This window comes from Balaenoptera ricei, chromosome 4 (assembly GCF_028023285.1).
Source record: "Balaenoptera ricei isolate mBalRic1 chromosome 4, mBalRic1.hap2, whole genome shotgun sequence".
Classification (NCBI taxonomy): Eukaryota; Metazoa; Chordata; class Mammalia; order Artiodactyla; family Balaenopteridae; genus Balaenoptera; species Balaenoptera ricei.
Window position 1 is genome coordinate 28,491,801 of NC_082642.1, and position 23,788 is coordinate 28,515,588.

The 23,788-nt window shown below is 40.6% G+C and overlaps 1 protein-coding gene across 1 annotated transcript in view; it reads right to left on the reverse strand.

Annotated features, from left to right (window-relative positions):
• COL6A5 (collagen type VI alpha 5 chain) overlaps nucleotides 1-23,788 on the reverse strand; it is a 111,513-nt gene that overhangs the window by 87,176 nt on the left and 549 nt on the right. The window contains exons 2-5 of the mRNA XM_059921933.1: nucleotides 22,765-23,355; nucleotides 18,673-19,305; nucleotides 13,064-13,624; nucleotides 1,965-2,519 (exon numbers count right to left, since the gene is read on the reverse strand). Coding sequence (XP_059777916.1) covers nucleotides 1,965-2,519; nucleotides 13,064-13,624; nucleotides 18,673-19,305; nucleotides 22,765-23,355 — 2,340 coding nt within the window. The remainder of the gene's footprint in view (nucleotides 1-1,964; nucleotides 2,520-13,063; nucleotides 13,625-18,672; nucleotides 19,306-22,764; nucleotides 23,356-23,788) is intronic.

A 23,788-nucleotide genomic window follows, 5' to 3' on the forward strand; every position in this document is an offset into this window, starting at 1 on the left:
ATTTTAAAGAGAAGGAAGCTGAGGGCTGAGAGATGTACAACTTGCCCACATCATGATTCCAAGGACACTGGCACCCTTATCTATGTAACTCCGTGATCAGATTGGTGCTCCTCATGCCTCCCGACTCTATTCTGCTAAATTTCATCGGGTCGTGCAACACCTTTTGCTAAGCAGGCTTTCAACTGGAAGGGAATGTCAGAAGGTAATTCAATGTAGTATAGTGGTGAGACACAACTAATGTTTGCCAGACTGGCCTGTAGTTTTGAAAGGGTCAGGGGCTCAGTGGATAAACTGGGAGTTTCATCCTGCTCCTTCAGGCTCCAGCTGTCTCCTCATCTTCTAGTAGATAAACTTTCCCATGTGCACCATGCCTCTTTGTATTTATATGTATTCCTTCCCCTGACTTCTCAAATTGGAACCCAGAAAAGCCCACGTAGGGGGAGAGCTAAGTCTCCTGTCACCTCACCCCAGCCCCAAGCCCTCTTCCACGTTAGAAGCCAAGCAACCACTCTGGCTCAGTCTCCAAAGTGTGAGCTTGTTTCCACTCTTTTCCTTCCCTAAGTAACTTAAGCACATGCTTCCCAAAGGTTCACCCTCCACCTGCCTATCTTACCTCCAATCCTTATTTCTGGCAATGAGGCCTCAAACTTTCAAGTCTCATCCACTGTGGATGAGCCCAGGCTATGTCAGAAAAACAAGCCAGTGTGATTTGGTGACTAATCATAACTTGATAAATATTTATGAGTTGACTTGATAAATATTTATGAATTGATCTAATGTATGAGTCAGCTAAAACTTCACCTCATGCTATGGACAGGGTCTCCACAAACATTACATTTCTCAAAATGAAGAAAGGCCAGAAAGAGCCCTTTGGATTTCAAAGGTGGGGCCGTGGCCTTAAGGTAAGCCTTTCTTAGAATGTCTCCACAATCCCAAGAATTTGGGAATCACTGCCATTCTTGGAGGAAGAAAAAAAAATTCCAGTTAAGCTGTTCCAAGAGAAATCTTAGAGCTATTGCCTAAAGCTCAGAGTTTATACTAAGACATCTTATTTGTTAACTTTCTGAAATTTTGAAACACATAATCCTGAAGAACAAAGTCCAGAGGAGGCCTCTGTTGCCAGAGGAACAATATACAATTACTAATGCTTTGGTTTGTTCCCTTAGTTGTATCCAAAACACAGATAACAACAGCACGTGGTAGATTTAATAGCATAGGTGCTGTTAGCCTTACATGTGGATTTATAGCAAGTTCTTACTCGAGTCATTAAAACTGATGGGCTCAAACTGAAGGTTGCTCAATTCAATTTGAAAAGGATTACCGTTTGTCAGATAAAAGTGATGACCCCAAGCAATTGTTTTAAGAAAAGTATCAAATTAAAATTTTCCAAAGGGATAGACACACGAACAGCTGATACATGATACTTAGCTGATAGAGGGTAAGAGAATAATGTGAAGTAATGAAAATATACACTATAACTTTAAAATACAGAGGGTTTTTGTTGGGGGGATACTGTGCTTAGGATATTGGTTTTAATTTAACTAAGAGGAAGATGAATTTGTATTTCTATTTACTGCTTAACAATGGTTATAGGTAGCCAAGAAACAATTTGGGGAATCATTTGGGATTAAAAATTGGCTCTGGAAAATCTAGGTATGCAGGTATTAAAGAGTTGAAAATTTAATATAAAATTCTGAGACCTTCTTGGAATATATTTAAAGTCATCAAAATCAGAGTACATTTTGCCAAATTAGTTGACAAAACTGTTATTCTAGAATATGCCTTGGTATTTTGTATATGTGTTCCTGAGGTCATGGGTATTTTAACATAGCATAGATAAGACCAAAATTTAATACCAAAGAAGTCCAGTTGGAGGCCAAGCCCAGTGTCCAAGTCACTGTTCACCCCACTATAAAGTCAACAGCTCACACCCTTGAGTCCTGAAGGATAACAGGGTCACTTACCATGAAGAGCACACACACGGAAGATGAGTTTACTCTCTATTGCCTTTAGATCATCGAAGCTCTCAACTTGGAAGACCAGGCTGCCGTCCCCACTGATCTCCTCCAGCTGAGTTCTATTGGCCCCATACACCCCCACAGAGAAGATGACCACACCTTTGTCCCGAAGAGCTTTTGCAGGGTCTATCACATCATCTTGGGCTTCTCCATCAGTGATGAGGATGAGAAACTTTTTGACCATTGAACGGCCCCCCTTGGGCTCAGTGAAGTATGGATCCACAAAGGTTAGTGCACTTCCAGTCAAAGTGTTTTTGTTGATGGGAGACATTCTGTCTATTGCATCAGAAATTTCTTTTTGTGTATAGTATTTATCAAGCTGGAATTCTTCCCTATTATAATCACTGAATTGAATGACACCAATTCGGGTTTTGTCTGGGCCAATCTGAACCTTAGCTAACAGGTTTTTCATGAAGGTTTTCATTTTCCCAAAATTTTCGGATCCTATACTGCTAGAACCATCCACCAGAAACATGATATCGACCTTCATGTATTCACATCCTGCATGTAATCAAAAAGACCAGAAATAAGCCAGGTTGGAATTGTCCTCAGAATGTATACAAGACAGTAAAGCAGAAATAAATCCTTTAATCAGAAAACATCAAAAATTAACTCAAGCAAATTCCATTGCATTTGAAATTTTTATCTGCTTCTTTTGTAGAAGCCTGCTGACTAGAACCCTAAATCAGAAATTCACTGCAGATTACCTAAGAAGTTTTAAAGAAGAAATGCAACTTCAAAAGTATATATTCATTCACTCACTTATGCATATATGCATTATGCATTTATTCATAATTATTCATTCATAATTCTTGAAGTTCATGAAATAGAAAGCATCAGGCCATCATTAAGGATGCAATGTGATCAAAAAAGAAAGACAGAGAAAAGTAAGCAATTTTTGGCACTAATATGACTAATATTCCAGGGTTTTATGTATATTCTTGAAACACAAAATTCCAGGTAATCTTTATATAGCATTATTTTCTGGGATAATTCAAAGTGATTTGGGGGGGGTACCTTCAAGATGGCAGAAGAGTAAGACGTGGAGATCACATCCCTCCCCACAAATACAGCAAAAATATATCTACATGTGGAACAACTCCTATCGAATGCTGACAAAAGAAAAAAGAAAAAACAGAGACAAAAGAATAGGGACTGGACCTGCACCTCTGAGAGGGAGCTGTGAGGGAGGAAAAGTTTCCACACACTAGGAAGCCCCTTCACTGGCAGAGACGGGGGGTGGAAGGGGGAAGCTTCAGAGCCATGGAGGAGAGTGCAGCAACAGGGTTGCAGAAGACAAAGAGGAGAGATCTCCTCAAAGAGGATCAGTGCTGACCAGCACTCACCAGCCTGAGAGGGTTGTCTGCTCACCTGCCGGGATGGGTGGGGGATGGGAGCTGAGGTTCTGGCTTCGGAGGTCAGATCCCAGGGAGAGGACTGGGGTTGGCTGCATGAACACAGCCTGAAGGGGGCTAGTGTGCCACAGTTAGCTGGGAGGGAGTCTGGGAAAGAGTCTGGACCTGCCTAAGAGGCAAGAGATAATTGTTTTGGGGTGCACGAGGAGAGGGGATTCCTTCCCTGTCTGCCCACAGAAGGCAGAGTGCCACCTAAATGAGCTCCAGAGATGGGTGGGAGCTGCAGATATCAGCTCGGACCACACAGATGGGCATGAAATGCTAATGCTGCTGCTGCAGCCACCAAGAATCCTGTGTGCAAGCATAGGTCACTATCCACACACACCCCCCCAAGGAGGCTGTGCAGCCAGCCACTGCCAGGGTCCTGTGACCCAGGGACAACTTCCCTGGGAGAACACATGGCACGCCTCAGGCTGTTTCAATGTCATGGCGGCCTCTGCCACTGCAGGCTCGCCCCGCATTCCAATTATAATTACCGTACCCCTCCCTCCCCCCGGCCTGAATGAGCCAGAGACGTATAATCAGCTGCTGCTTTAACCCTGTCCTGTCTGGGTGGGAACAGATGCCTGAGGGTGACCTACATGTAGAGGTGGGGCCAAAACCAAAGCTGAACCCCAGGAGCTGTGCAAACAAAGAAGACAAAGGGAAATCTCTCCATTCAACATCAGGAGCAGCGGATTACATCCCCAGAATCAACTTCATGCACCCTGCATCTGTGGAATACCTGAATAGGCAATTAATCATCCAAAATTGAGGCGGTGGACTTTGGGAGCAAATGTAGACTTGGGTTTGCTGTCTGCAACTGACTGGTTTCTGATTTTTATGTTTATCTTAGTATAGTTTTCAGCACTTGTTATCATTGGTGGATTTGTTTATTGGTTTTGTTTCTCTCTTCTTTTCATTATTATTATTTTTTTATTTGAATAATTTTTTAAATTATTAAAAATTTTTTTTCTTTTACTTTTTCTCCCTTTTCTTCTGAGCCATGTGGCTGACAAGGTCTTGGTGCTCCAGCCTGGTGTCAGGCATGAATCACTGAGGTGGGAGAGTCGAGTTCAGGACATTGGACGAGCAGAGACCTCCAGGCCCCACATAATATCAATATGCGAGAGCTCTCCCAGATATCTCCGTCTCAATGGTAAGACCCAGTTCCACGCAACAGTCAGCAAGCTCCAGTGCTGGATGCCCCATGCCAAACAACTAGCAAGACAGGAACACAACTCCACCCATTAGAAGAGTCTGCCTAAAATCATACTAAGTTCACAGACACCTAAAAACACACCACCGGCTGCAGCCATGATGACCAGAAAGACAGGATCCAGCCCCACCCACCAGAAGACTGGCACCAGTTCCCTCCACCAGGAAGCCTACACAAGCCACTGAACCAACCTCACCCACTGGGGACAGACACCAAAAACAACAGGAACTATGAACCTGCAGCCTGTGAAAAGGAGATGCCAAACACAGGAAGTTAAACAAAATGAGAAGACAGACAAAAATGCAGCAGATGAAGGAGCAAGGTAAAAATCCACCAGACCAAACAAATGAAGAGGAAATAGGCAGTCTACCTGAAAAAGAATTCAGAGTAATGATAGTAAAGATGATCCAAAATCTTAGAAATACAAGGGAGAAAATACAAGAAACGTTTAAGAAGGACCTAGAAGAACTAAAGAGCAAACAAACAACGATGAACAATGTAATAAATGAAAGTAAAAATTCTCTATGAAGAATCAGTAGCAGAATAACTGAGGCAGAAGAATGGATAAGTGACCTGGAAGATAAAATAGTGGAAATAACTACTGCAGAGCAGAATAAAGAAAGAATAATGAAAAGAATGGAGGACAGTCTCAGAGATCTCTGGGACAACATTAAATGCACCAACATTTCAATTACAGTGGTCTCAGAAGAAGAGGAGGAAAAGAAAGGGTCTGAGAAGATACTTGAAGAGATTATACTTGAAAACTTCACTAATATGGGAAAGGAAATAATCAGTCAAGTTCAGGAAGCACAAAGAGTCCCATACAGGATAAATCCAAGGAGAAACATGCCAAGACACATATTAAGCAAACTATCAAAAATTAAATACAAAGAACAAATATTAAAAGCAGCAAGGGAAAAGCAACAAATAACATACAAGGGAATCCCCATAAGGTTACAGCTGATCTTTCAGCAGAAACTCTGCAAGCCAGAAGGGAGTAGCAGGACATATTTAAAATGATGAGAGCAAAAAACTACAACAAAGATTGCTCTACCCAGCAAGGATCTCATTCAGATTCGAACAGAGAAAATAAAACCTTTAGAGACAAGCAAAAGTTAAGAGAATTCAGTACCACCAAACCAGCTAAACAGCAAATGCTAAAGGAACTTCTGTAGGCAGGAAACACAAGGGAAAGAAAAGACCTAGAAAAACAAACCCAAAACATTAAGAAAATGGTAATAGGAACATACATAATGATAATTACCTTACATGTAAATGGATTAAATGCTCCAACCAAAAGACATAGACTGGCTGAATGGAAACCAAAACAAGACCCATATATATGCTGTCTACAAGAGACCCACTTCAGACCTAGGGACACATACAGACTGAAAGTGAGGGGATGGAAAAAGATATTCCATGCAAATGGAAATCAAAAGAAAGCTGGAGCAGCAATACTCATAGCAGACAAAATAGACTTTAAAATAACGACTACTACAAGAGACAAAGAAGGACACTATATAATGATCAAGGGATCAATCCAAAAAGAAGATATAACAGTTATAAATATTTATACACCCAACATAGGACAACCTCAATACATAAGGCAAATGCTAACAGCCATAAACGAGAAAATTGACAGTAACAAAATAATAGTGGGAGACTTACCCCACTTTCACCAATGGGCAGATAATCCAAAATGAAAATAAATAAGAAAACACAAGCTTTAAATGACACATTTAACAAATGTACTTAATTGATATTTATAGGACATTCCATCCAAAAACAACAGAATACACTTTCTTCTCAAGTGCTCATGTAACATTCTCCAGGATAGATCAGGTCTTGCATCACAAATCAAGCCCTGGTAAATTTAAGAAAATCGAAGTCATATCAAGTATCTTTTCTGACCACAACTCTATGAGACTAGCTATCAGTTACAGGAAAAAAGATGTAAAAAAACGAACACATGGAGGATAAACAATACGTTACTAAATAACCAAAGGATCACTGAGGAAATCAAGGAGGAAATCGAAAAATACCGAAAAACAAATGACAATGGAAACAGGACAATCCAAAACCTATAGGATACAGCGAAAGCAGTTCTAAGAGGGAAGTTTATAAGAACAGAATCTTGCCTCAAGGAACAAAAAAAAATCTCAAATAAACAACCTAAGCTTATGCCTAAAGCAAATAGAGAAAGAAGAACAAAAAAACCCCAAAGTTAGCAGAAGGAAATAAATCATAAAGATCAGATCAGAAATAATTGAAAAAGAAATGAAGGAAACAATAGCAAAGATCAATACAACTAAAAGCTGGTTCTTTGAGAAGATAAACAAAATTGATAAACCATTAGCCAGACTCATCAAGAAAAAAAGGGAGAAGAGTCAAATCAACAGAATTAGAAATGAAAAAGGAGAAGAAACAACTGACACTGCAGAAATACAAAGGATCATGAGAGATTGCTACAAGCAATTATATGCCAATAAAATGGACAACCTGGAAGAAACGGACAAATTCTTAGAAAAGCAAAACCTTCTGAGACTGAACCAGGAAGAAATAGAAAATATGAACAACCAATCACAAGCACTGAAATTGAAACTGTGATTAAAAATCTTCCAAGAAACAAAAGCCCAGGACCAGATGGCTTCAGAGGCGAATTCTGTCAAACATTTAAAAAAGAGTTAACACCCGTCCTAATCAAACTCTTCCAAAATATAACAGAGGGAGGAACACTTCCAAACTCTTTCTGTGAGGCCACCATCACCCTGATACCAAAACCAGATAAAGATGTCACAAAAAAAGAAATCTACAGGCCAATATCACTGATGAACATACATGCAAAAATCCTCAACAAAATACTAGCAAGCAAAATCAAACAGTACATTAAAAGGATCATACACCATGATCAAGTGGTGCTTATCCCAGGAATGCAAGGATTCTTCAGTATACACAAATCAATAAATGTGATAAACAATATTAACAAATTGAAGGATAAAAACCATATGATAATTTCAGTAGATGCAGAAAAAGCTTTTGACAAAATTCAACAACCATTTATGATAGAAACCCTCCAGAAAGTAGGCCTAGAGGGAACCTACCTCAACATAATAAAGGCCATATATGCCAAACCCACAGCCAACAACATTCTCAATGGTGAAAAACTGAAACCATTTCCACTAAGATCAGGAATAAGACAAGGTTGCCCACTCTCACCACTATTATTCAACATAGTTTTGGAAGTTTTAGCCACAGCAATCAGAGAAGAAAAAGAAATAAAAAGAATCCAAATCAGAAACGAAGAAGGAAAGCTGTCACTGTTTGCAGATGACATGATACTATACATAGAGAATCCTAAAGATGCTACCAGAAAACTAGTAGAGCTAATCAATGAATTTGGTAAAGTAGCAGGATACAGAATGAATGCACAGAAATCTCTTGCCTTCCTATACACTAACAATGAAAAATCAGAAAGAGAAAGTAAGGAAACACTCCCATTTACCTTTGCAACAAAAAGAATAATATACCTAGGAATAAACCTACCTAAGGAGTCAAAAGACCTGTATGCAGAAAACTATAAGACACTGATGAAAGAAATTAAAGACGATACAAACAGATGGAGAGATATACCATGTTCTTGGATTGGAAGAATCAACATTGTGAAAATGACTCTACTACCCAAAGTAATCTACAGATTCAATGCAATCCCTATCAAACTCCTAGTGGCATTTTTCACAGAACTAGACAAAAAATTTCACAATTTGTATGAAGATACGAAAGACCCAAATAACAAAAGCAATTCTGAGAAAGAAAAACGGAGCTGGAAGAATCAGACTTCCTGACTTCAGACTATATTACAAAGCTACAGTAATCAAGACAGTATGGTACTGACACAAAAACAGAAATATAGATCAATGGAACAGGATAGAAAGCCCAGAGATAAACCTCCACACATATGGTCACCTTATCTTTGATAAAGGAGGCAAGAATATACAATGGAGAAAAGATAGCCTCTTTAATAAGTGGTGTTGTGAAAACTGGACAGCTACATATAAAAGAATGAAATTAGAACACTCCCTAACACCATACACAAAAATAAACTCAAAATGGATTAAAGACCTATATGTAAGGCCAGACACTACAAAACTCTTAGAGGAAAACATAGGCAGAACACTCTATGACATAAATCACAGCAAGATCCTTTTTGACCCAGCTCCTAGAGAAATGGAAATAAAAACAAAAATAAACAAATGGGACCTAATGAAACTTAAAAGCTTCCGGACAGCAAAAGAAACCATAAACAAGACGAAAAGACAACCCTCAGAATAGGAGAATATATTTGCAAATGAAGCAACTGACAAAGGATTAATCTCCAAAATTTACAAGCAGCTCATGCATCTCCATTTCAGAAAAAACAAACAACCCAATCCAAAAATGGGCAGAAGACCTAAATAGACATTTCTCCAAAGGATATATACAGATTGCCAACAAACACATGAAAGGATGCTCAACATCACTAATCATTAGAGAAATGCAAATCAAAACTGCAATGAGGTATCACCTCACACTGGTTAGAACGGGCATCATCAGAAAATCCACAAACAATAAATGCTGGAGAGGGTGTGGAGAAAAGGGGACCCCATTGCACTGTTGGTGGGAATGTAAATTGATACAGCCACTATAGAGAAGAGTATGGAGGTTCCTTAAAAAAACTAAAAATAGAACTACCATACGACCCAGCAATCCCACTACTGGGCATATACCCTGAGCAAACCATAATCCAAAGAGAGTCATGTACCACAATGTTCATTGCACCTCTATTTATGATAGTCAGGACATGGAAGCAACCTAAGTGCCCATTGACAGATGAATGGATAAAGAAGAAGTGGCACATATATACAATGGAATATTACTCAGCCATAAAAAGAAACGAAATTGAGTTTTTTGTAGTGCGGTGGATGGACCTAGAGTCTGTCATACAGAATGAAGTAAGTCAGAAAGAGAGCAACAAATACTGTATGCTAGCACATATATATGGAATCTAAAAAAAAAAAAAAAGTTTCTGACTAACCTAGGGGCAGGACAGGACTAAACATGTAGACGTTGAGAATGGACTTGAGGACGTGGGGAGGGGGAAGGGTAAGCTGGGAAGAAGTGAAAGAGTAGCATTGACATATATATATTTACTACCAAATGTAAAATAGATAACTAATGGGAAGCAGCTGCCTAGCACAGGGAGATCAGCTCAGTGTTTTTTGACCAGTTAAAGGGGTGGGTTCATGAGCATGGGAGGGAGATGCAAGAGGGAGGGGATATGGGGATATACATATACATAGAGCTGATTCACTTTGTTATACAGCAGAAACTAACCCAACATTGTAAAGCAATTATACTCCAATAAAGATGTTTAAATAAAATAAAGTGATTTGATAAACACTACAAATCAATATTAGAAATTTGGGTGAAAAACTTTTACTAGAGATAATAAGTACATTAGTAAGCACATATCCATTCAACATGGACTTTTCTTTTATTTATACATAAAATTTGTAGATACCCTACTGACTGGAAGTGGACATTTATATGCATATATATGTATCTCTACATATATACATGCATAGAAGACCAATTTCTATAAGCCATAAAAAAGTGTTATTAATTCATGGTGCAGGAGTTGTGTGTGTATATATATACATATATATGTACCATAGTATATATTTATATTACATATTCTATATATAGTATAAATATATTTTCTTTAGCATGTATCTCCTTAGTCTTAACCCTTTTGTCTATCTGTTTTCACTGCCATTCTTTTACCAGCCCCTCTCTCAATATTCACAGAATCTATTCCATAGTATTTGAAAATGATGATACAGTATCAGCCATAGAAGAATTAAAAGATGCCATCTGTTTTTTAATAACTTGTATAAGGCTCACCAGAGGGTATTAAAACCATCATTTGAGATCAAAATGCCCTGGAGCCATTTTGAAAGTTGTAAATAGGGAAGTTCCCGAAGACGTTTGTGGCCTTGGCAAAGCCCCAGCTCTGCGAAGTGTGGAAGGCTCTCTTCCATGAACACATGTCAAAAGAGGAGACTTTTACCTGTGGTTCAGTATTCACAGGACCTACCTCCTCATCTCTATTTGTGATGCAAGCTGATTCTTGCCATCTACCATCTCCCACTCTTCCATGTCAATAAAAGAGTTTCAACTAGGCAGATGGTCGCCCAGGTAAAGACTATATTTCCCAGGCTTCCTTGAAGCTAGATGTGGCCCTGTGACTAAGTTCTTGCTAGTAGATATTAGCAGGACTGATTTGGCCACTTCTGGGTCTTAACAATAAAACAATTGAGCATGGTGGGCTCCCCTGGCCCTATCTCCCTTTCCACAAATGCAGGATGATGAGGACTGGAGCTCCATTTGACCTAGAGATGGGTGCTATGTGTTGAGCATGGACCAGCCTCTTTGCTAGAACTGGACTGCTTACCCTGGACTATTGCACAAAAGAGAAACAATATTCTATGTTATGTAGTTTAGGGTCTTTTTGCTAGAACCACTTAACTTGCCCCTGAACCAATACACAGTGTCACTCCATCCACATGTGCTCTGAGACCAGTCAGTGGTTTCCAGGCCCTCCAGCATAGGGTCCTTAGTTTTCCTGCCTCTCTATTCACCATATTATGGCTCATTTCCTTGTCCACAGTTTGTCTCCTCCCTCAGGTGTGCCAGGGTTTTGGCACCTGAACTGCAACTACCTGATCAACAAAAAACGTATTGTCTTTCTTCAGATTGGTCCATGACTTTCTCCCTTGAGAAGACCTGAAGTACAATCTATTTTAGGTTTCCTGAAACTCTTTTACTTTCCTTGGCATCAACTCCAGGAAACGTCAGGGAACCTGTACTCTTACACTCATTCTAAGACATCCTGAAGACTCTACTCTACTACTGTCCATAACAGGAAGAAAAAAATCAATAAAGTTGTGATTTAGGATTTTGCTGTTAATGCTACTTATTTGCTGGTTTAGTTTTCTTTGGATTTTAGTGACTCCAAAAAAATTCTAACACATTTTCACTTTTGTAAGTTCAAGTAAGTGAGAATTCTTTTCCCTTCCACATCAGTGAACACCTTGACTAACTTTTAAAATAGCCACATTTTATGTAGCACTTACCATGGGCTAAGCCCTCTTCTAAGTGCCCTGCATGCATTAGTACCTTTAAGCTTCACAATAAGCCTACACATATGGGACAAAGGCAGGTAGACAGTAAGTAACCCATTCAAGGTCCACAGCCAATAATTGATAAATCTGGGTTGTGAACTTTGATGCTTTGACTCCATCATCCTTTATCTTAATCAGTAAGTAACATGACTCTTGGCAGACAATATTTTCAGGTGCTAATACTCACAGTTAGCACACACCACCTTCAATTAGTAAGTGGCTATTATTATTTTTTAAAATTTTATTGAAGTATAGTTGATTAATAATGTCATGTTAGTTTCAGGTGTACAGCACAGTGATTCAGATATGTATATATATATAATTTTTCAGATTCTTTTCCCTTATAGGTTATTACAAAATATTGAGTACAGTCCCCTGTGCTATACAGTAGTAGGTTCTTGTTGTTTATTTTATATATAGTAGTGTGTATGTGTTAAACCTAACCTCCTAAATTATCCCTCCCCCCCTTTTCCCCTTGGTAACCATAAGTTTGTTTTCTATGTCTGTGGGTCTATTTCTGTTTTGTAAATCAGTTCATTTGTATCTTTTTTTTAGATAAGTGGCTATTACTAATAAGAGAAATAACAATCAGGTGCAGGAATTTGCACACTGTTCTTCCTTACTTCTGTTACTTAATTTTTAGTCAGAACAAAAATGCAGATACGTGTTTCTGTTATAAATAAAAATAAGCAAGGGTTACATATGTCCTAGGTATGCATTCATAATAGAGAAATAATGGTTGGTGTTTATTATGCTAAACCTATACGGATACTCTGATGTAGGTATTATCCTCATTTTCTAGACAAGGAAGTTCAAGGTTCAAGCAGTGAAGTGAGTTGAACCCTAATCTACTTAAAGCCAGAGCCCATTTTCTTTCCACTGTCCTCATCTGCCTGAATTAGTGTGTACACACACACACACACACTATAAAGTTTCTTATCCTCCACAGCAGTGGGCTTTGTCAGAGCAACGACATTCTTAGCAACCTTCACACTTATGGCTTTCGAGATGGCCTTAGGGCAGCTGTCTATAGAGGGATTCTCCAACCTTGGCAATTGGCTTAAAGTGAGGGGTTGAATCCCTCCACAGTTATACAGGAAGTTAGCAAAATGTGAGCCAGACAACTGGTCACGTCATTCCTTGTTTCGGCCTATTAGTCCGCCTGAAGCAACCAACGAAGTACAGAGAATAAAACCTTTTTCTTTTGCTTACCTTTCTCAGTGCAGATGCTGCGAACAACTTCATTTTTGATGCTTTTTAAAGAATCAAAGTTCTGTCCAAAGTTAACCCTTTCCTCTGCCCCAGCAATTTGTTGCAGTTGTGTTCTGTTAGCCTCACCAATGCCGACCACGTGGATGGTGATGTGTTCAGCCCTTAGTCTCTCAGCAGGTTCCAGGACACCATCCATGGACATCCCATCAGTCAACACAATGAGGTAACAGGGTACCTCGTTCATCCTCTGCTTCCTTCCCTTCCTTATTAGTGGCAGAATGAAATCCAGGGCTGCCCCAGTAAGAGTGTTGCCTCCAAGTTGCTTGATGTTAGAAACAGCCTTTCTCAATGCCACATCATTAGTATAGTCATTGATATCAAATTCCACTTCCTTCTCGTGGGAATACTGCACAGCTCCAACTCGGACTTTGTCTGGGCCGATGCTAAACATCTCTATCACCGCCAACATAAATTCCTTGATTTGCTCAAAGTGTTTATTCTGAATGCTGCTTGAGCCATCAATGAGGAAATAGAGATCAGCCTCTTTTGTATCTACACAGCCTGCAGAAAAATGGAAAGCAGAAATTGCATTCTCTGTTAACTATAGAGAATCTGGAGAGAACATTGCAGGAGGGTTTGGAGAGGAGGATGAGGACACTTCAGGTTTGCACGGAGCCTGGACACTTCGCTGCACACATTCATACCCATTTTCTCTGAAATTTACCACAACCTTCTGAGGAAATTGAAACTGAATGAGGCCTAGTGGTTTGCCTGAGGTCACACAGCCAGTGAATTACAGAGTAAGGACGAGATTCCCAAGTCTCCAGGCTTTTAGTTAAAATCATTTTTCTGGTATTGACACCTGGCTTTTTCGTTTATGCCTTATCATTTCCTGAGAAATGGGATGGGATAAATGACTTTCTGTTCTTACGTCCCCAATAACCTCTTTTGCCCAGAGCAACTAGAATAATGTATTTAAAACTAGAAACAGATCATATTACTCTTCTGCTTAAATGATTGATCATTGTATTTAGAATTTAAAAATGAAAAATCAGCCTGATCTTTCCCCCTTCTTTTCTCTCTGACCCTATTTCCAGCAATTCTTCATCTTCCTCACTGTGTTCCAGCGACACTGGGCTTCTCCTGTACTCTAAATGTGCCCCAGGGCTTTTGCACCTGCCCTCTTTCCTGGAATATTCTTCCCCCAAAATCTTCATGGCTGGTTCCTTCTTACCTCCTGGACATGCCAATTCAAATGTCCGTTCTTTAGAAGGGCTTCCCTTCCAGCTAAAGCACATCAATCATTGTCTATTCTATTAACCTGTCTATTTTCCTTATGATGCCCATTACTTTCTGAAATTACCTATTCATTTGTTCATGAACACAGCCTGTCTCCTGTCACAGAATGTCAGCTCCATGAGGGTGAGACATTGCCTAGTTTTCTGCTTCTGCCCGGTAGACCTGCTATATCACAGGATTTCAACAGAAAATTGTAAATAAAGGAGCTCTCAATGTTCCTTCCTTTGTTGAACAGCTTCTCTGAAAAAGTGCTTTAACTTTCCTAATAGTCTATTTACAACTCTATTTAGCCATTATTGAAATTGGGTAGAAGGAAAAGCATACCTTTAAAATTTAGTTATGTGCACAATTACCTGGTTAAGTATGTGAAAAGGTCTTTAAAATACAGGACAATTTAGTCATTTCAGAAATATTTTCTTTCTTGATAGCTTGTTGGCAATATATGGCTATTGACACTACTTCAGGCTATGAGGAGTTGGTCCTTAAGAAATCAGAAATACTGGAAATAAGTTTGACTCTGAGAATTAAACTATGAAATCTACATATAAAGTATTAGGGCAGGGACTACCCTGGTGGCACAGTGGTTAAGAATCCGCCTGTCAATGCAGGGGACACGGGTTCGAGCCCTGGTCCGGGAAGATCCCACATGCGGCTAAGCAACTAAGCCCGTGCACCACAACTACTGAGCCTGCACTCTAGAGCTCACGAGCCACAATTACTGAAGCCTGTGCACCTAGAGCCCATGCTCCGCAGCAAGAGAAGCCACTGCAATGAGAAGCTCATGCACCGCAACGAAGAGTAGCCCTCGCTCCCTGAAACTAGAGAAAGCCCGCGTGCAGCAACGAAGACCCAACACAGCCAAAAATAAATAAATAAATTTATTTTTAAAAAAAAGTATTAGGGCAAAGGTAAGCAGTTATCTGCAAAAGACAGGGGTGATGCCAGGCCACAAAAACTTGACAGCAACCAGAATGAATTGTCTTATATATGTAATAAAGAAGAATGGTGGTCAGTAATGAGGAAGAGAAAAATTCGAATCCGGGGGTAACAATGGCAATACCCATCCAACCCTGCCTGGAGCTATGAGTCACATGTTGCTATTAAAATGTGAACTTAAACTGATTAAAATTAAATAAAATTTAAAAGTCAGCTCCTCAGTTGCAAAAGCCACATTTCAGGTGCTTAACAGTCCCATGTGTCTAGTAGCTATTATATTGGACAGTGTAATTACAGAATATATCCATCTAAAAAGTTAAAGTGGACAGGGTTGAAGAGAAATGTGTCTCCTGGCACAAGGCCTCACCTGCACAGTTATACAGAGAGATAGACAGAGATGTAGATCTATATATTTGATTTTAAAATAGTCATTCCCCTGATTAAATACCACTAGACATTTCAGTCATAAAACTAACTCCCTTGCTCTGATTCCACATCCTCCAGCAGTCTTTTGATTACAGTTTAGCTTCTGACTTGTCTATATGTCTACAGGGAGAGACTATGTTGCTCAGAGGACATGAATGTCTAGGTCCCTGGGCACTAATAGTTCCATTACAGAGATAATCGTCAATCTTTTTTTATGCATTGCCTCTTGGTTTGGTTAATGTGAGTCTTTCCTTGCTTTAATGAAGTTCTATTTAATAAATTGAATACCTAGTGGTGCCGAAGGTGGTGGACACAGCAGAGACTAAGTCAGTAGAGATTGATTCTCTGTGTCTGACCATTCTGAAACTACAAAGCTGGCCACCCTACTGTAGACCATGACAAATTCACTGAGGTAGTGGTTCTCAGATATTGCTAGCGTGAGTTTGTTGGGGACCTTTCTAAAACCCAGGTGGCCTAGGCCCTACTCGCAGAGACTGAGTCATTGGGTTGGGCCACTGAATTATTAACAAGCTCCTCAGGAAGTCCTGATAAATTTACAGCAAACACTTTTGGTGCTCTGCCTGTATCCCCTCAAATCCTTTACCATTTCTGTGTAACCAGTGCCCAGCACTTTCATTCCAATAGCTAGCACCTGTGTCTGTGGGTGGGTGGGCTGCTCTCGGGTTGTTGAAACCCTTTTTGCTTGGTATTAAGCCAGAGGTGTCTGGAAATGTACATTCCCTTCTGTGTGCTGGAATATAAATTCTCCAGTTACATTGCCCCTTGACTAGGACAAATCTAAAGTTTAACCCACACTGTCTCTCGAATGGTCCTGTGGAATTGACCCTCCATGGGACTTTGCTTATCATCCTGTCCTTCCTGGTCCCATATCCTCCCTTCTCTACCACTCTCCAGTTTTTCCTGGGTATATTTTTAATATATCAGTTTTACATGAATCCTTATCTGACATCTACATCTGAGGAACTCAATCTAAGTCAGGTACCAGTATTACAGAACCACTGAATTAATAAGAAGCCACCTACTGAGGCCTTATGGAAGATAAGGATGGCCCTTGTCCTAGCCTTGGTCCCATATCTTCCCATTTAGAAATTCTGTAATGACAATAATATTTTTTTGTCTCATAATTTCAAACTCTCTGAGAGAGACCACGTTACAAATCCCTCCTATGCCCTAAAAGTTGCTACTAGACCAAGGCAGCTGCCACTCTGAGAGACTCTTTTCTGTATCACTCAGGAGGTAATAGGGGACTGGTTTCTTGCTGCTGCCTTGTAATGTATATATGCAAGAGGAAATCAAGGGCTGGCCCAGGATTGCATCCTTAAACTTTCAATTGACTAATCTGAATTTAAAATTAGCCTTTAACATCTTTGGAGGATTCTTTTCCATGTGAGTGCTGCCAAATTTGAGTTCCAATTGTTTGGAAGCACTTTATCTGCAGGGAAATGTCAGCAGATATCTCAGAGTTAGATAAACTCGAAGTAACATCAAGTATCTTTTGGCAGTATGTCCTGGCATCTTTGAAAAGAACTTGGTAAAACTATAGCAGATTTGGTTGTGTATAAAGATATAAGTACAATGATGATCCCTGCAAGACTTTTATAAGAGCGAAACATTGGCAATGACCTCTATATCCAACAATTTAGGATATGTTAAACAAATTATGTTATATCCATAGGATGGAATATTATTCCCAACCTAAAAAGAATATTGCCAAAAAATATTTAAGGAGATGGACAAAAGTTCATGTTATAAGGTTGATAGAAAAGTGAGTAAGGCATATCATACTGGCTATCCCCAATATCCATTCTCTTTTCTACACTAATTTAGTCCCCAATATTTGCCTAGGTACTTGGCTGCCCCAAGTAAAGACTACATTTTCTAGCTCTCATTTTTACAATGAAGAGTGACATGTGACTAAGTTCTGGCCAATAGGATGTAAGCAAAGATGGCGAGTGTAATTCCTGGGAATATCCTTGAAGAAAAAGAGGGGGAAGCCTGCCTTTTTCTTCTCTTTTATAATTCTTGTTGCTGGATGTGAACGTAATGCCAGGAGCAGTTATCTTGGATTATGATGCTGGGAATAGAGACCACAAAGAGCAGAAAAATAACTTAGAAAGAGACAGAATCCCTGACACTGTGTTGTACTACCCAGCTCTTTATACCTACCTTATGACTTATTTGTGAAACAGAAAGAAAAGATAGTTTTATCCTATTGAAATCATTGTTATTTTTTCTTTTGTTAGTCACACTCAGAGGTAATTGTAACTGATACAAGTTACCTAACAGTGTGTTCCTGCATTGTCCAATATGACAGCCACCAGCATGTAGCTATTAAAATAAAAATTAAATTAAATTAAATTTAAAACACAGTTCTTAAGTTCCATTATCCTCATTCCAAGTGCTCAATAGCCATGATTGGCTAGTGGCCTCCTTATTGAACAGTGAAGATAAAGAACATTTCTATCATTACAGAAAATTCTGTTTGACAGCACTGATACACATAATGTTACATTGGTTTTTTAAAAATGTGTATGCATGTGTTTGTGTGTACATGAGTGTAGAGACAGAGAAGAGACTAAAAGATAAGAGAAATAAAGGATTAGAATGGCTTTATCTGAAAGAAGATCACAGGTGATTTTATTTTCTTCTTTATGTTCATCAACACTATTAAACTATTTTATAATTAACATTTTTTATATTTTATTGAGGTATGATTTACATGCTTAAAACTTTCATCCACTGCAATCATTCAATGATTTTTAGGAAATTCATAAAGTTGTGCAACCATCACCAAAATCTAGTTTTAGAACATTTTCATAACTCCTAAAGTTCCCTTACCCAATTAAAACAAGTCTTCACTCCTGCCCCAGCCCTAGACAACTGCTCATATTATTTTTATACTATGAAAATGATTTTTTAAGACATACCAGTTTTATCAAGTTCCATTTGTTCAGCATGAGTTGAAATTTGGGACCATATTTCATTCTGGAGCTTTTTCAAGAAGTTCTTACTGTAAATTTCCAAGTCTGCATAGGACTTCATCATGGAGATGGTCTGTCCCGGAGGGTAAGACACTATTTCTTCTAACTGGGTCTTGTTGGCCCCTTGGATGCCCATGGCAAACACAGTTACATCCTCCAGCCGGAGATTCAGTGCAGCCTCACGCACCTTGTCATCTGATGGTCTGTCAGTGACCAGGACTGCAATCTGGGGCACTCCCTGTGCCCTTCTGCTGCCACTTGATGCTGAGAAGCCTTCTCTCCTCATTTTCTCAATGGCAGCACCAGCATTGGATTTCCCAGCCTGCAGAGAAAGCTTCTGGATTTGCTTCTGAAATTCGGATTGGGTTGTGCTTGAGCTCAGAAGAGAAAAAATCTGAACTCTGTCACTGTAACTCATAAGACCAAGCCGCAGGCAGTTGTCTTTCACATCCATGGAGAAGGTGATATTCTTCAGGAAGTTCTGCAGGTTCCTTAGATTCTGTTTGGTCCCAACAGACTCATCCACCAGGAACATGAGGTCGGCAAGTGAATCTTTCTGACAGGCCCTGGGGAAAGGGACTATGGAGAGAGAAAAAGTAGGAATGTTAGTACAAACCCCTGGCCCAGAGTGAGAAAGGCACTGTACAGATTGTCAGAAGGCATTAGTGAAAATAGAGGCAGTCATGATGGATGTAGTTAGCATTTTTTTTAGTGAACAAAAGATAAAAATTCTCAGCAAAATTTACATTAGCCATTGACTTCAGAGGATTTGCAACGCTCTTCCCTCTATCTGAAGAATACTTCTTACGATTTTCCTACCACATCCCATCAGCATGTTCTTGATGAGCACCATCACCACCAGTATGACTACCACCACCACTACTACCACCAACAACAACCATCTCCACCACCACCACCATCCTCACCACTACCACCTCTACTTCTACCTCCACTACTACTTCCACCTGTACCACCTCTACCACCACCTCCACCACCACCATGGTCTTCATGACCACCATCACCACCAGTATGACTACCACCATCACCTCCACCACCACCACCACCCCCTCTACCACCACTACCCCTCATCTTCAGCAACTCCACCACCTGAACTTCCAACACTATCACCACCACCACCTCCAAGTCCACCACTACCAGTATGAACCACCACCACAATCACCACCACCATTTTCAAATGCTGAAATATAGGCATAAATTAGTAGAAATATACCTGACCTCAGGGAGCTCACACTCTATGGGGAGGACAGATAAATAAATTATGCTATTTCAGACCATAATAAATGCTAACAAGGAAATAAAATAGGTGACTCAATTGAGTTACCCTATGTTGGGGATGTGGGATGAGAACTCACTGATCTGAGCCATAAAAAGTCAGGGAAGACCTCTCTGAAAGGATTACATTTGGGTTGAGATAGATGAAGAGAAAGATTGAACTACACATTGTGTGAAAGGAAGAAGAATTCTGGCAGAAAGAAAAGCAAGAAATAGAAACAAGCAAGAAACCCAGAGTAGCCGGAGCCAGTGAGTGAGGGGAACAATGATGGATGAGGTCAGAGGGAGGCAGGGCCCAATCATATGGGGCTCAGATGATCTTATTTAAATCTTTTAAATATCACCCTAGTTCCTGAGGGGAGGTAACGAATTCATTAAAATTCATTAAAAAACAATTGCCCTAGTCCAGGAAAGAGATAATGGTTCCTGGACAAGAATAAAGCAGGTAAGACAGAACAAAAAGAGTCGTTTTGATACATGAATTAGAGATAGAACAGAGAGGACTTGATGATAAATTAGATATGAGTATTGGGAGACAAAAAGGAAGTGGTGAAAACTCCTGGGTTTTTGGCCTGAACAACTGAGTGGATATTGGTGGTATCTTTTTCCAAGATAGGGGAGGTAGTGGGAAGAACAGGTTGGAGGGAGAAGTCAAGAGCTCCATTTCAGACATGCTAAGTTTGGGATACTATTGAAGATGCCAGGTAAGCTGTTGGTTGTATAAATCTGGAATCCACAGGCGAGTATACCACATTCACAGAATGCCCACTCCAGGAACAGGTGGAGGAGCCACAACTGTGGGGGGTGTAGCCAAGAGATAAGCTCAGTCTTGCCAAGAACTATCCACAGGATTGTGAGCTCTAGAAGCCAGAAGGCATGTCTTACCTATCTCTAACTCTCCAGTATCTGGTGCCTGGTGGGAGCTCAGAAATATTTGTGGAATTATAATAATTCTCATAAATCTACCAATGTACTCTGAACCTCACATAGTTGGCTAAAACAAACTTACAGCATGGCCCACTCAGCTCAGTATTTATTTGCAAAGAGCTATTACTATTAATGACAGTAAACTGCCAAACTCCATACAAGTCATCTCACCCATATCGTAAGGTAGATACTATTATCCTCACTTTATAGGTAAGGAAACTGAAGCTCAGAGGTTAAGTAACTTACTCAAGGTCTTTAGCAGCCAAGCCAGTGTTTGAACCCAGACTCCAAAGCCCTTACTCTTAACCTCTAAAGGCAAGGATAGGGTCTTGACAAACAAAACCTTGTTGTACTGTATACTGCTGTGAAATAAATTAGGAGGAGTGAGAGAAACACAGATCAGTACACAAAGCTTTCTAAGAAGGTGGTAAAGTCCTATGGTCTTGGAGAGCTCAGGCTACCTACAGGGTTGTAAGATCTCCAAGGTCCACAGGGTGAAGGGTCACAGGAAAGTTTTTTTCTCTGGGAAGAGAAGCACATGTGCTGTAAGAACCTGCTATTTCACCCAAGGCAGGAAGAGTGAGGGATGGGACGAGTGGAGGTAAAAGTACTCCCTGATGCTTCAGGGGCAGCGCTAACTGTGACAGAGCCTTCTAGATACTTACCCAAACCCATTTCCTCTTCTTGCTCATAGGGCTAGACCTGATTTCTCAGCCTCACCTGCAATTAGGTGTGGCCATGGGACTAAGATCTGGCTAATGAAATGTGAGCAGAAGTAGCATGTGTCTCTTCCAAGCTTAGCCCATAAAACCACATCTTGAGTGACGTTCCATCTTTTTTCCCTTCCACCAGCTCTATACCAATTCCCAAGGCACCTTGAAAGTAATATTTGAAGACGAAAGAGCCACCACCAACATAATTATCTAAATAGAAGAAAGACAACTTGTCAACTTGAACACTGGCTCTATAATGTTACAAGGGAAATAAATAAACTTCTTACTGATTCAGGAAGTCTATTTGTTATTAAGGCTTAGGCTGGTCTGAGTGCAAAATCAACCCATAGTGATAGCCAAGGAATTGGTGAATGATAGAGCAGGAAAAAATTTCAAGATCATTCCAACTCTCATATCTTACAAAGGAGGATGCTGATGCAAGGCTCAGAGAGATGACATCACTTCCTCAAGTTCACAGCCAGCTAGTGGCATTGTCTGGACCTCTTGACCTGTGGTCAGGGCACTTTGTACCAAACCAGGTGTCTTCCTCAAGTCTTAGAACTAGGTAGCACCTACTCAGAATAGCCCCTCATCAACAATAGAGCACAGAGGCAGCCACGAAGATCCATTTTGCCGGGAGCTCTTTCTACCTCACTCTGGAGACAATGGCTGGGGCCCCTCATCAGTGCAGCACACTTACTGAGCACCTCCCATGAGTGTGTACTGGCCTGTTTCGTCTGTTCATCAACAGTGCATGTGTAGCTTCCTGTCTCACTTTACCCTTTCTTTACTAATGCTTTTTAGGATTACCTCCCAAGTAAGCTACTTGTACTCAAGGGTCTTCTGTTTCAGGTCTTCATGGAGAACTTGCTTAAGACATAAATAAAGCATTTTTCAAATGAGAAGCTGTAAGTCATGGGGGTAAAAGTAGCTCTCCTTTCAGCCTAGGGGATCAAGACTGAAAGTTGATAAGAAGGAGATCTTCTGCATTTCCACATGAAATACTGAGATTTCTGGTGAGTGGCACCATAGAGATAATAGGAGATGGCTCTATGGACCAGACTACATGGGGATGGGACACCTCTTCAACCAAGGGCTTCCTTACCTACTGTATGAGAGTGGGCTGCTACCTCCTTGTACTGAGCCGCATCCTTGAGAATCTGCGTCATGTTTTGGGAGAACATGCTGAGGTCTCGGACCGTCTGGAGGCTGTAGTGGAACTGGCCTGTAGCCATGGCCTTCAGAGTCTCCTCAGGCGTCCCCTGCATCCCCACTGAGATGATCCTCACCCCGTCGCTGCGCAGTGCCTTGGAGGCCGCTTCCATGGCATCCTCGGACTCGGCTGAAGCCAAGACCACCAGAATCGGAGGAAACTGCCTCCTGTCCCTCCCGTTTGAGAAGTAGGTCGTGTGCACCTCCCGGAGAGCATTCCCAATCCGCAGGGAACCGCCCAAGAACCTGACGTTCTTCTTGAGGTGGTTCAACATGGGGCCGCTGCTCTTGAAGGTGTTGAGTTGGAATTCTCTGTGGAGCCCATCGCTGTACTGGGCCAGGCCCACACGGTACTTGTGGTCCTCTATGGGGAGGCTGCTGATCATCTTGTTGATGAACATCTTCACAAATGGGAAGGATTTAATTCCCAGGTGATTGGAGCTATCCACCAGAAACACCACGTCGGCATACTCAGGGCCTGGCCCTATCAAAATAAAATGACAACAAACCCTTTGGGTCAAGAGGGACAGTTTTTGTACCCACCTATCAGTCAGTCATCAGCTGCAGACTTCTCCCAAGAACTGGAGAGAAGGAGTGGAGGGTTACGGGTAAGGTGGCTCTGGGAAAGCCAAGGGCAATTGTCCTGAGAAAGTGGGGTAGAGTCATGAGCCATTGCCATTGCAGGCAATATTCACAGCAGCTGTGGGTGGGGGAGTGTGTACCTGCCTCATAAAGAGAGTCTGGACAAGGGGAGGCACCAGGAGCATTGACTTTAGCAGTCATGGTCAGCCACCTCCACCCACCCAGTTAGTGATCTGCTGGTAAATGTTTAACTAAGCAGGACATTTCTTTCAAAATGACCCTGAAATTCACTAGGATTCCTAGGGTAGCACAGTGCAGGGTTAAAAATACTTCTT